Source organism: Cervus canadensis, chromosome 28, assembly GCF_019320065.1.
Source record: "Cervus canadensis isolate Bull #8, Minnesota chromosome 28, ASM1932006v1, whole genome shotgun sequence".
NCBI classification, from domain to species: Eukaryota; Metazoa; Chordata; class Mammalia; order Artiodactyla; family Cervidae; genus Cervus; species Cervus canadensis.
Genome location: NC_057413.1, coordinates 41,371,808 through 41,385,487, shown reverse-complemented (window position 1 = coordinate 41,385,487; position 13,680 = coordinate 41,371,808). Strand labels below are relative to the sequence as shown.

At 43.8% G+C, this 13,680-nt stretch overlaps 1 protein-coding gene across 2 annotated transcripts in view; it reads left to right on the top strand.

The window, feature by feature from the left end:
* The window catches only part of SLC26A8 (solute carrier family 26 member 8), an 82,959-nt gene that overhangs the window by 66,140 nt on the left and 3,139 nt on the right, over positions 1-13,680 (top strand). For both annotated transcript variants that reach the window (XM_043449309.1, XM_043449310.1), the window contains exons 12-17: positions 1,695-1,790; positions 3,108-3,214; positions 3,296-3,365; positions 3,754-3,846; positions 3,953-4,084; positions 10,530-10,892. In XM_043449309.1, the coding sequence (XP_043305244.1) occupies positions 1,695-1,790; positions 3,108-3,214; positions 3,296-3,365; positions 3,754-3,846; positions 3,953-4,084; positions 10,530-10,892 (861 nt within the window). The remainder of the gene's footprint in view (positions 1-1,694; positions 1,791-3,107; positions 3,215-3,295; positions 3,366-3,753; positions 3,847-3,952; positions 4,085-10,529; positions 10,893-13,680) is intronic.

Sequence of the window (13,680 nt, the reverse complement as noted above, 5' to 3'; positions counted from 1 at the left end):
TAAACCACTATTAACATTTTGGCATATACCTAACCAATATTATTCTCTATAAACAGATAGCATTTACTTTGTATGCTATTGTTGTTTAGTCACTAAATCTTGTCTGACTCTTTGCAACCCATGAACTGGGCTCCTGCCAAGCTCCTCTGTCCATGGGATTTCCCAGACAAGAATATTGGAGTGGGTTGCCATTTCCTTCTCCAGGGGATCTTCCCGACCACAAGGATCAAACCCGCGTATCCTGCATTGGCAGGCAGATTCTTTACCACTGAGCCACCAGGGAAGCAGTCTTTGCTTTGTGTAATTGTGATCTAACTGTACTCACAATCTGGTATTCTTCTTAATTTCGTGTATAATGTGATACTCTTACTATCACTTATTAATCATTTTAAATTAGGTTATCTGAGGTTTTTTTTTATTATAAATAACACAACAATGAGCAATTTTGTACACCTGCCCTTTTCTATATTTAGGATAGATTTCTAAGGGGAAAACAAAAGTTCTGTATGAAAGCATATCAATCAGTATTTCTTGCTCAGTCACTTCAGTCATGTCCAAGTCTTTGCGACTCTATGAACTGTAGCCTGCCAGGCTCCTCTGTCCATGGGCTTCTCTAGGCATAAATACTGGAGTGGGTTGCCATGCCCTTTTCCAGGGGATCTTCCCGACCCAGGGATCAAATCTGCATATTTTAAGTCTCCTGCATTGACAGGCGGGTTCTTTACCACTAAGGCCCCCCTGGGAAGCCCTAGTATTTCTTAATATATTGCCAGATTATTTTTCAAAAGGGCAATACCCATTTTTAATGGAATGTCCTCAATGTTTTAAATTTGCTAATTTAATGTGGTGGACCAAAACAGTGGTATCTCACTATTGAAATAATCGTAGTACATCATGATTAGGCCTGGGGTAAAAAAAAACACCAAATTGAAACTATTTCCGAATTTCTGTGAGTGGACATTCTCCTAATTTGTCATCCCATCTGAGAATGGTTTCTAAGGAGTATCAGTCACATAGGTTATGTCACGCAAACTAGACAAAGCCAGGTCGAATAGGCACAGAATAAGACAAACGGCCAGAGGTGCCAGCCAGCCTCCCTGTGGGTCTTTCCTCATCCTTACACCAGAAGTCACAACATGGCAACAGAAGGGGCAAGAGGATCATAACCTGTGGCTGCTCTTCCTCTCACTGTCTGTGTGAGTAACCAGTGACCTGAATCTAAAAGGGGCATGTGGGGACTTCCCTTGTGGTCCAGTGGTTAAAACTTCGCCTTCCAATCCAGCGGGGTATGAGTTCAATCCCTGGTCAGGGAGCTAAGATTCCACATGTCTTGCAGCCATAAAAAAACAAAACATAAAACAGAAGCAATATTGTAACAAATTCAATAAAAATGGTCCACATTCAAAAACTCTAAAATAAAAGGGGCTTTTGAGAGCTGTCACTGGCCAAGTGAGTCACACGGCCTGGCTGTGTCTTGTGAGTCTGATAAATTATAAAGGTGAGCAGAGACAAATGTGGGGAGTAGTTATTTGATTGGACAGTGAGTTGTAGCACAGACCTGGTATTGGTATGAAATATTAGTGCAGAATACCTCTGTGTGGCAAGGCTGACCAAGCCTCTGTGGTTCCTTTGTGGAAATTTGGAAGCTTTACCCATGAAGGGAAAATGAAGCAGGGTTTATTTTTTCCCCACAGGCTATAGTGGCTGGTATTATCCTGAGTAACGTCCTGCCTTACCTTGAAGTTGTTTATACCCTACCCAGTCTGTGGAAGCAGAGCCAGTATGACTGTGTGAGTGTAGATGCGCTGGGGAGGTTGGGAAGGATGGAGGGGAAGCCTGCAGAGAGAGGACGAGAACACGCGAAAGTGACCAGTGTGAACCCACCATCTGATGCGTCTCTGCTGTTGCTCAAAAAATGGGAGTCAAGGTTATTGGGTGCACAGAAATACTGAGACCCCATTCCAACTATATGAAGTTCGATAAAACAGAAGTAATTAAGCAGCTGCAGTTACACACAGATCTAGTAAAAAGGGTTCAGCATACATGGCATATTTGAATGACTTTTAATCTGGTTAATAGAACTACATTGCAGGAGACAGGAAACAAATCCTAACAAGAGAAGAGGGCGTCTTGCCAGGAAGGGTAACTGATGGAGTGCTCCCCTTTTCTCTAGAGAAGAAAACTAGAGGACATATAGGGGAAATCGCAAGAAATGAAAGATAGGGGATGGTGATGCAATGAGAGGCGAGGGACCCAGAAGAGGAAAGAGACCATTTTTGGATCCAAGTCCCTGAGAAGTTAAGAGGGGAATGTGGTCCAGTATACAGTTAGAGCGTCTAGTCTTTGGAGCGGAGACAGCACTTCCAACAGCCCCGGAGAGAACAAGGGAAGGTTGAGTGCAGAAACTAACAAACAGTAAACAGGAGTAAACAGTTAAGGGATTTTCAACCCATCTTCTTTCTAAAAAAATTTTTTTTATTGGGGTATAGTTGATTCACAATTCTGTGCTAGTTTCAGGTGTACGAAGTGAATCAATTATACGTAAAAATATATCCACTCCTTTTAAAAAAATTCTTTCCCCATATACACAGTAGCGTATAAATGTCAGTCCCAACCTTCCAATTTATCCCTCCCCCTCAGCCTATCTTCGTTATGAAAATGAAAGTCAAATCACCTGCTGAGAGATGGAGTAGGTGGTGGGACAGGGGCTTGAAAAGGATGTTAAAGATTCCTAATGACTATCATGGGTCTTAAAATAGCAACCAGTAATTTGGTCAGTGTTCTGGGTTGCTTTCCAAACAGTATTTCTAATCTCAATAAATTCTATAAAACAGATATTATTGCCCCAATTTTTCACAAGCGGAAACTGACATTTTAAGAGAAAATTAAAGAGAGATGTGACCAAGAATGCATAAAAGAATTGCTAGGCAGCCCTAGGGCCCAATCATTTGTGACAGCATCAATCCATGTGGCTGTGGAATTTGTTCTCTAAATCCTAGGTGTTAGGAGAGAAAGGATAAAGGTGAATTGAGGAAGAGGACTTGTGATTGTCTCAATTCTGCTTGTTGTCACGGTCTCCCTTTCTCTTCCTTCCTCTTTTCCATAAGCTCATTTGGATGGTGACATTCTTGTCTGCAATTTTACTGGGACTGGACATTGGACTAGTTGTTGCAGTAACTTTTGCCTTCTTCATCATCACTGTTCAGTCACACAGGTATTTTGTCTGGGGTAATAGGAGGTGGGCCATGTCAAGGTGAAGCAACTGTGACCTAAAGGCAAATGCATTTCCTTACAGAACTAAGATTCTCCTCCTGGGTCAGATCCCTAACACCAATATTTATAGAAGCTTCCAAGACTATCGGGAGGTAAGAATCCAAATGAGTCCCACTCCTTTGCCCAAAGGATGGGATGGACCACGCCTGCTGCTTAGTTTTTCTACAAAAAAACCTAAGCTCCTTTGTTCCTCTCTGCTGCTCTGCAGATATGGATTTACAAAGGCGGGGAAAATGATGCAGCCAGTTAAGGATAATTTTAAATGTACTTCAGAGGGAGGAGGGCCAAGAAAAAGAGAGGTGTGAAGAAATAAGAGGGGAAAAGAAGAAAGCAGGGGGTGAAAACCAGAGGGAGGAATTTGTTAGTTCTTGATGCTTATAAAGAACACAGATTCTCCAGGATGTTCTAAGGATTTTTTTTCCCTTACTCCATAAAAGAGCTGAAAAATTGCCCTGAAGTGTACATTTATTTGTCTTACAGGTTACAAACATTCCAGGGGTGAAGATCTTCCAGTGCTGCAATGCCATCACATTTGTCAACGTTCACTACCTCAAGCGCAAGGTGTTAGAGGAGGTGAGGGCTGTCCTCTGCTTCTCTGCCACCTGCTTCCCTCTCGGTCCCAGAGTGTTCTCCCCTCCCCCACTCACCACTTGAATTAGACCCAGCATATGTCTTTCAGATTGAGATGGTAAAGGTGCCTCTTACAGAAGAAGAAATTTATACCCTGTTCAGTCAAAATGAAGAGGGCGCACAGCGAAGACGGATTTGTCGGTGTTACTGCAACTGTGATGATCCAGAGCCATCGCCCAGGGTTAGAGACACCTCGTCTTTTCTCCTACATTTTATAAAGAAATGCACTAGTAGAGTGTTTTTTTTTTTCAATTATTTATTTGTTTGTTTATTTGTATCATTGTCTTCATTGCTATGAGCAGACTTTCTCTAGTTGCAGCAAGCGGCTACGCTCTAGCGCACAGGCTTCTCGTTGCAGTGATTTCTTTTGTTGCGGAACACAGACTCCAGTGTTCTTGCCTGGAGAATCCCATGGACAGAGGAACCTGGTGGGCTACAGTCCATGGGATCGCAAGTGTTAGACACGACTTAGCGACTAAACCACCAACCACCACAGACTTTAGGGTACACGGGCTTCAGCAGATGTGGTGCATGGACTTAGCTGCCCTGCGGCAGGTGGGATCTTCCCGGACCAGTGATTGAACCAGTGGCCCCTGCATTGGCAGGCAGGTTCTTATCCACTGTACCACCAGGGAAGCCCCGCACTAATAGTTTTCTAAAAAAAGAAAGAAAAAGAAAATCTAAACTCCTTCAGGGATTTTAACTCATAGAAGAACCATGAATAATCAGAAATCTCCGTTTCTACTCAGAAATGGAGACAGAGGTTCCTTTTCAGGTCAGATCTTACCCTGAGAGTAGGAGGCAGGAGGAGATGTCTCAAGTTCTGACTCCCTTCTCAACCAACGACCAGTGACTTATCTGAGCTCAGAGCACAGTCTGCTTGTTGAGATTGTCAATAGCTCCCTGGTTGTCCCTGTTTTCCTTGACTTTAATCTTAGCTTCCTGGCTGTAGATTTCTGAGAATGAGTGATTGAAAGATTGTTTCCTAGTTTGCAGCAGGGTCAGGGGCAGGGTCAAGCTGGCTGGGGTTCCCAAGGGTCTGTCAGGGTCTCCTGATATCAGTCTGTGACCAGGGAAATGATGATGTGGTAGGGAGGGCGGAGAAGAAGACGTGCTTCAGAAGATTATTCTAGCAGCTGAGTTAAAGTGCTCATTCATTTCCAACTCAGACTTGGTCTAAATATTCCCTTTCCCCAGAGCAGGGCTGTTCATTTCCATCTTTGAGGACTTCATGTGTACCTACACCCTGGAGCAGCAGCCGTATCTACACACACACACATGCATGCACACACACACATTTCCCACCCACCTCCTCACATGAAGTGAAGTGAAGTCGCTCAGTCGTGTCCGACTCTTTGCGACCCCGGGGACTGTAGCCCGCCAGGCTCCTCTGTCCATGGGATTCTCCAGGCAAGAATACTGGAGTGGGTTGCCATTTCCTTCTCCAGGGGATCTTCCCGACCCAGGGATCGAACCCAGGTCTCCTGCATTGCAGGCAGACGCTTTAACCTCTGAGCCACCAGGGAAGCCCTCCTCACATGGGCACCAACAAATACAGAACATGCACTTGTGTGTGTGTGACGCAGCATGGACTGTAGCCCATCAGGCTCCTCTGTCCATTGGATTCTCCAGGCAAGAATACTGGAGTGGGTTGCCATTTCCTTCTCCAGGGGATCTTCCCATTCCGGAAATTGAACCCACATCTCCTGCATTGGCAGGTGGATACTGAGCCACCCGGGAAAGCCCATTCGCATTCCCATACAGCTGAACGGAGCATACTTCTCCTGAGCTCCTGGAAAATACAAACTTCCCTGCCAAGAGGAACAACTCTACTAGTAGAATTAACACTGTCTCTGATTTTTATTTTGCATCCACATTGCACTGATTATGGTAGAGAGTGTTTATAGGGCATCAGAGAATATATTTTAGAGTAGGATACAATCATCTAGTATTTGTTGGGCTTATACTAGGTACCCAGAACTATGATACTATGAAAAAGAAAACCAAATGTTTAGGGGCCTCTGCCTCTAGGTCTTTCTTTTTAATTGTGATATAAAGCAGATAACATAAAATCTAGCATCTGAACCATTTTTCAGTGTACAGTTCAGTAGTGTTAAATACATTCACATTGTTGTGCAATCATTACCGCCATGTATCTCCAGAACTTTTTCATCTTGAAGAACTGGAACTCTGACCCATTCTACAACTTGGCATTTCCTCTTCTTTCCAGCCCCTGGCAACCACCATTAGACTTTCTGCTTCTATGAATTTGACTATTCCAGATACCTCATATGAGTGGAATCATACAGTATTTGTCTTTTTGCAACTGGCTTATTTTATGTAGCATAATGTCCTCAAGGTTCATTTGGCTTGTTCTTTATTTTAAAAGTTTTTCATGGAAAAATCTGAACCTATACGAAAGTAGAAACAAGTATAATGAGCCTCTATGTACCCACCAACCACTTTAAGATTTATCACCTCATATTCAATCATTTCATCAATACCCCTACCCACCTATAACCCATCAAAATCACAGGATTATTTTGAAGCAATTCATGGAATTTTAAGGCAACTGAGGGCATTCCCTGGCAGTCCAGTGGTTAGGACTCTGTGCTTTCACCGCCGCGGGCCCAGGTTCAATCCCTGATCAGGGATCTAAGATTCCACAAGCTGTGCTGTATGGCCAAAAAAAGAAACAAACAAGCTGGAGAGACAACACTCCATTAATGTGACATTTAAGGTTATTATTGTATTTTATCCATCCAAAAATATACGTTATTTCCCATCTCTGAAATTTAGATACATTATATAATCAATGGCAATATTATAGTTTAATGTGCAGTGTTTTATTTCTTTTTTTAAAAATTTTTAAAAAAATTTATTTAGCTGTGCTGGGTCTTAGTTGCAGCACGCAAACTTTTGAGTTGCAGGATGTGGGATCTAGCTCCCTGACCAGGGATTGAACTCAGGGTCCCTGCATTGGGAACCCGGAGTCTTAGCCACTGGACCACCAGGAAAGTCCCTTATTTCTTTCTTGATAGCACAAAAAGTAGTAGTGATGAAAATAGTATGGTGAAGCATACCATGCAGCATATTGCTATGTTCTAAATTGTGTGTCTATAACAACTCTGACTTTAGGTAAAGAAATATGGGCATGAACTCAAAAAGACAGGGAAACATCACGGTAGTAATGGACTTAAGACAGGCAGGAGAGAGAAAATTGGATTTACGTCCGGTAGGAAAAAAGAGGACTCCCAGTCCATGAACAGGCTTGGGCAGCAACACAGAGGTAAAAGTGAGCATGGGGTTGTCAGAGTAAGGGCTTCCCCAGAGGCTCAGCAGTAAAGAATCCTCCTGAAATGCAGGAGACATGGGTTTGATCCCTGGGTCAGGAAGATGCCCAAACACTCCAGTGTTTTGTTTTTTTTTGTTTTGTTTTGTTTTGTTTTTGGCCGGAAAAATCCCATGGACAAAGCCACCTGGCAGGCTACAGTCCAAAGGATCACAAAGAGTCAGACACGAGTGAACTACTGATCACAAGCACGTCAGAGTAAAAGGCTTGGCCTGGGCAGTAAGTTCAGGCAGACCCAGAGGGAGTGGATTGTGAAAGCTCCTGAAAGAGTGTAGAGCAGATGGAGAAAAGTGGGGAGGCTCTCGGAGGTTTATTTATTTATTTATTTTTCATTTATTTTTATTAGTTGGAGGCTAATTACTTTACAATATTGTAGTGGTTTTTGTCATACATTGACATGAATCAGCCATGGATTTACATGTATTCCCCATCCCGATCCCCCACCTCCCTCTCCACCCGATTCCTTTGGGTCTTCCCAGTGCACCAGGCCCGAGCACTTGTCTCAAGCATCCCACCTGGCCTGGTGATCTGTTTCACCCTAGATAATATACATGTTTCGATGCTGTTCTCTCGAAACATCCCACCCTCGCCTTCTCCCACAGAGTCCAAAAGTCTGTTCTGTACATCTGTGTCTCTTTTTCTGTTTTGCATATAGGGTTATCATTACCATCTTTCTAAATTCCATACATATGCGTTAGTATACTGTATTGGTCTTTATTTTTCTGGCTTACTTCACTCTGTATAATAGGCTCCAGTTTCATCCATCTTATTAGAACTGATTCAAATGAATTCTTTTTAATGGCTGAGTAATATTCCATGGTGTATATGTACCACAGCTTCCTTATCCATTCGTCTGCTGATGGGCATCTAGGTTGCTTCCATGTCGTGGCTATTATAAACAGTGCTGCGATGAACATTGGGGTGCACGTGTCTCTTTCAGATCTGGTTTCCTCGTTGTGTATGCCCAGAAGTGGGATTGCTGGGTCATATGGCAGTTCTATTTCCAGTTTTTTAAGGAATCTCCACACTGTTCTCCATAGTGGCTGTACTAGTTTGCATTCCCACCAACAGTGTAAGAGGGTTCCCTTTTCTCCACACCCTCTCCAGCATTTATTGCTTGTAGACTTTTGGATAGCAGCCATCCTGACTGGCATGTAATGGTACCTCATTGTGGTTTTGATTTGCATTTCTCTAATAATGAGTGATGTTGAGCATCTTTTCATGTGTTTGTTAGCCATCTGTATGTCTTCTCTGGAGAAATGTCTATTTAGTTCTTTGGCCCATTTTTTGATTGGGTCATTTATTTTTGTTTTTTAGTATTTATTTTTATGTATTTATTTGGCTGCACTGGGTCTTCATTGCAGCATGAGAACTCTTAGTTGCAGCGTGTGGGATCTAGCTCCCTAACCAAGGATAGAACCCAAGGCCTCTGCATTGGGAGAGTGGAGTCTTAGCCACTGGACCACCCAGGAAGTCCCTTATAGGTTTATTCTGCCTGGAGAACCTTGAATCTCCTCACCACTGAACCCCACCGTCAGCTGTTCCCCAAAGGCCTGGCCTCAGTGACTGTCAAGACTTGGGGAACATCTGTCTTCTTTGAACTGTAATATTATCACTTGTCCACACCATTTTTAGCAATACAATATATACTATCATGTATAGTTATCTTTACATTTTCCCCTATCTTTAAAGTTTATTTCACAAGCAACATTATTAGAACAGATTTTTCTTGAAGAAACGTCATCCCAAAGTATACTTCTGTAGCAAACAGATTCTTCATTTTCCCACATGCCTTCCAGTTCTTGTCTATATAGCTTGCTGTTTTTGCTCAGTCACCAAGTTGTGTCCAACTCTTCGAGACCCCATGGACTGCAGCATGCCAGGCTTCTGTGTTCCTCACCATCTCCCAGGGTTTGCTCAAGTTCATGTCCATTGCATTAGTGATGCCATCCAACCATCCCATCTTCTGTTGCCCTCTTTTCCTTCTGCCTTCAATCTTTCCAAGCATCAGGGTTTTGTTTTGTTTTTTTTCCCAATGAGTCAGCTGTTTGTATCAGGTGGGCCAAAGTATTGGAGCTTCAGCTTCAGCATCAATCCTTCCAATGAGTATTCAGGGTTGATTTCCTTTAAGATTTCCTTTATAGGTTTTTACTCATCCTTTAAATGGACATGTGCCCTCTCCCCAGGGAGAATCTGGCCGCCATGACTGCAGAGTTAACATTCACATCTTTCTTGCCATTGTATTCCTGAGGCTTGGTTCTGTCCTTAAACAATGCCAAGCACCCCAGGCCCATTAGGAGGGTAAGAGGAGTGGAAGGTAAATACAGCCATGCTCTAGGAACTTCTGTCTTCTTGAGGAAGTTTGACAGACAACAGTTTCACTGTTGAGAAAGGAGGGTTGAGAAAAGGGACTGACGGAAGAAATACCGGCTTGGCCAAAAAGTTTGTTCAACTTTTCCATAAGCAGCTATAATCCAATGCTTTAAAGTTATAGTAGGTGCTGGAGACTAATTAGAACCCAGGGATGAGGGAAAAGAATAAATCAAAGATGATTTTGAGTCTGGCTCACTAGGACAATGATAATGTCACTGATGCATGTGGGGGAAGTTGGTAGGGAGGAGGGGGATGCTGTGAGTGGTGAGGATCAGGGAAGATGAATGTGGCTTTATATACATTGTTGTTGTTTAGTAGCTACGTTGTGTCCGAATCTTATGACCCCATAGATTGTAGCCCATCAGGCTCCTCTGTCCATGGGATTTCCCGGGCAAAGCATACCGGAGTGGGTAGCCATTCCCTTCTTCAGGGGATCTTCTCAAGCCAGGGATCGAACTTGTGTCTCCAGCTTGGCAGGCAGATTCTTTACCACTGAGCCACCAGGAAAGCCCATGCATAAACAGACGGCTAGTGGGAAGCTGCTCTATAGCACAGGGGGCTCAACACTGTGCCCTGTGACAACCTAGAGGGAAGGGGTTGGGGGGAGATTCAAGAGGGAGGGGATGTGCATACTTGTGGCTGATTCACGTTGTTGTATGGCAGAAGCCAATATAATATTGTAAAGCAGTTATCCTCCAATTAAAAAAAAAGATCAATATGGTTTTAGTCACAAGCTAGAAGTGAAAATGAAATATCTAAGGAGAAAGGTATAGTGCGTGGTCTGTGAAGTTTTCCAAGAGCAAGGGAAGTGAATTAGTAGACAGAAACAGCATAGTTGCAGATACTTCCAGCCTTCTTGGAGTCTTATCACAGCACCCCCCCCCCAACTCTGTTGTCCCAGGTTATTTACACCGAACGATATGAAGTTCAACGGGGCCGAGACTCCTCCTTCATTAACCTGATCCGCTGCTCACGTTTCGAGAGCATGGACACAGCCCAGACTATGTCTGAAGACCAAGTACCATACATAACATCTTCCACATCTCAGAGAAACCCAAACTATGAGGAGGTGGAGAAAGTTTGGCTTTCTGATGACCCTTCCAGGAGCATGACGATCACACTCCCTGAGGCTTCTGACACTCAGGTCAGGGCTACAAAAGTGCCTTACTCGACTTCAACTATTCTACCCAGCGTCCACACCATCATCTTGGACTTCTCCATGGTACATCTTGTGGACGCACAGGCTTTGGTCGTATTAAGACAGGTAAGTACTGAGGAGGTGTTCACAAGAGCTCTGATCCCTGACTGAATCCTGTTAGTCACTGATCAGCTGCTCTGTGACTCCTAGGCCACTAGAAACGTGCATACCAAAGACAGTTTAAGGTCAACCAGCATAAAAAGAAAATGAAGCAACTCTGATTTATTAAACAAGGGTTGGTTCCCTAAGCATGGCACATTGTTCCTCAAGGACTAAAAATCAGAAAATTCTTAACACCATTGAAACAACGATCTGTGTCATGCCCAGCAACTCACATCCTGGGAGTTAGCTACAAAAAATTTCAAGGAATAGGTTCATATGCTACAGAAAAATGTTCATACAGAATTCTCTACTATTCAGCTGCTCTAAAAGGCACTCAGGAGGTTTGAAGAAGTTGTGATGAAGTGACACATCAAGGGTGAGGTTGCCCAGTCCAGTACCCCAGTCCAGACCCATAAGGATCTTCGCCAGTTCCCTCTTCATTGCCTCTTTGGGTGAAAAAGGCAGGAAAGATTTTTCCTTCAAAAGCAGTGTTCCCGGAGTCCTGATTTCTCTCCCACCTTCTAGTTTCTCAGACAGTTTTCATTTCTCTCCTTCTTGTACAAATATGGACAGCTCAGGTGCACAACCAACCATACTGTTTTTATTGTTTAATGTCTCATAAGCACAAAATGGGCTTTCCTGGTGGCTCAGATGGTAAAGAATTCGCCTGCAATGCAGGAGACCTGGGTTTGATCCCTGGGTTGGGAAGATCCCCTGGAGGAGGGCATGGCAACCCACTCTAGTGTTCTTGCCTGGAGAATCTCCATGGATGGAGGAGCCTGGCGGGCTACAGTCCATGGGGTCGCAAAGAGTTGGACATGACTGAGCAAGTAAGCAAAGCACACAGCAAGCAGAAAATAGTGCTTGTGGGAAGCTGCTAACAGGAACCTGCCGATAAAGCACGGGGGCTCAGCTCGGCGCTCTGTGATGGCCCAGAGGGGTGGGATGCAGGGAGAGTAGAAGGGAGGTCCAGGAGAGGGGGGATGTATTATACATATAGCTGATTCACTTCATTATACAGCAGAAACTAACGCAACATCGTAAAGCAATCATATTCCAATTTTAAAATCGCATAAGTATCTTTTTCTCAGGCAGCTTCTCTCTTTTCATTCTCTCTCGCTATTGCTTCTGCTGGCTCAGTTTCACATATCCTGAACCCACTCGCTTCCCGGCTCTGACTGCACCCACTTTTTTTTTTTCTTTGAGAGCTGCTCCTTCAGCTGATTTTCCTTCTTTGATGCTCAAATTCTATGTAACAAAATATTTATAAATATTTTATCCTATTTCTTATTCCCAAGCAAATATGATTCTGTTTTAAGTGAATCCAGCTCCTCTTTGGTCTAAGGCAATAGGAAGCTTGTCATAGCAGAAAGTGGTCTCTGGATGTGTGCTCTGTCCTGGCTTGACTGCCACCCCCTGTCCATTGGACCCAAGGTAACTTATTAAATTGTTTTGGGTCTTGGTTTCCTCATCTATGAAATGAGAGGCTGAGAAGAGATTTACATTAAGGGTTTTCCCATCCATGAGACCCTCTCCCCTCCAACCCCCCCCCCAACTCCATTTGTAGACTCAGATATACTTGATTATATTTTATCTTTGGAACTTCCCCATTTTAGGTTGTAGTACTGGGCTGTGTTCTCTTCTCCTGGTCTTACACTGTAGATGCAACTTTAGATTTCATTGACCTTCCATTATTGAATGTCTCTTACATGCCAGACTGAGTTGAGCACATTTATATACACTGTTTCATTTAGTTCTCACAACAGCCCTGGGAGACAAGCCACATTTCCCCCTAAGAGTCCTGGGCTCACAGCCAGGAAGGGACCTGTCCAGCACTGGAACTTAAAGCCTCTGACTTTATGTCACTCTTCCCCCTGTTCTGTAGCTGTGCCGTCTTCTCCTCCCTCTCTTTCTTTTTTCGTTTTTGTGGAGGCACCGTGTGTTCTGGTCCTTAGCATGACCCTCCCACACCTGGCCTACGCTGATGACTCTCTGCCCCAGATCATGTCTGGGACCTTGACTTTGCAGCTGTCAGAGGCTCACAGCACACTCTCGCACTTTAAAAATCACAAGTTACTCCCCAGGGGTCTGACTCCGTGTTTGTTTCCAGTTTGGTTTGTAGCTTCTTCGGTCAGGGCATTGGAGAGGAGTGATTTCTTTGATCACATCACCAAGGCCCAGCAGTTCTTTGTCCTCCCTGACACGGTGCTGTTTGTTTTGCTCTATACTGCTTTTTTGGAGGAAATGATTGCTTTGTTTACTTCATAATTGATAACTTACACTCACTAAGAAAAATTCCAGTGGTTGATCTTATTAGAGATAATTACTCCATTTAAGCTTCTTTTTTTAAAAAAAATTTTATATATTTATTTTTGGCTGCACTGAGTTCATTGCTGAGCTTAGGCTTTCTTCAGTTGTGGTGAGCAGGGGCTACTCTTTATTGAGGTGCAAGGGCCTCAACAAGTGCAAAGAACTTTCAGTGCTGGAACTTAAAAACCATTGCAGTGGCTTTTCTCATTGCAGAGCATGGGCTCTAGGCACATGGGCTGCAGTAGTTGCGGCTCACAGGCTCTGGAGCTGGGGCTCAGTAGCTGTGGCACATGGGCTTAGTTGCCCCACAGCACATAGGATCTTTCTGAACCAGGGATCAAACCCATGTCCCCTGCATTGCAAGGCAGATTCTTAATCACTGGATCACCAGGGAATTCATCAGCTACATTCATGAGATTTGAGTCTCCCACTGCTTGTCATT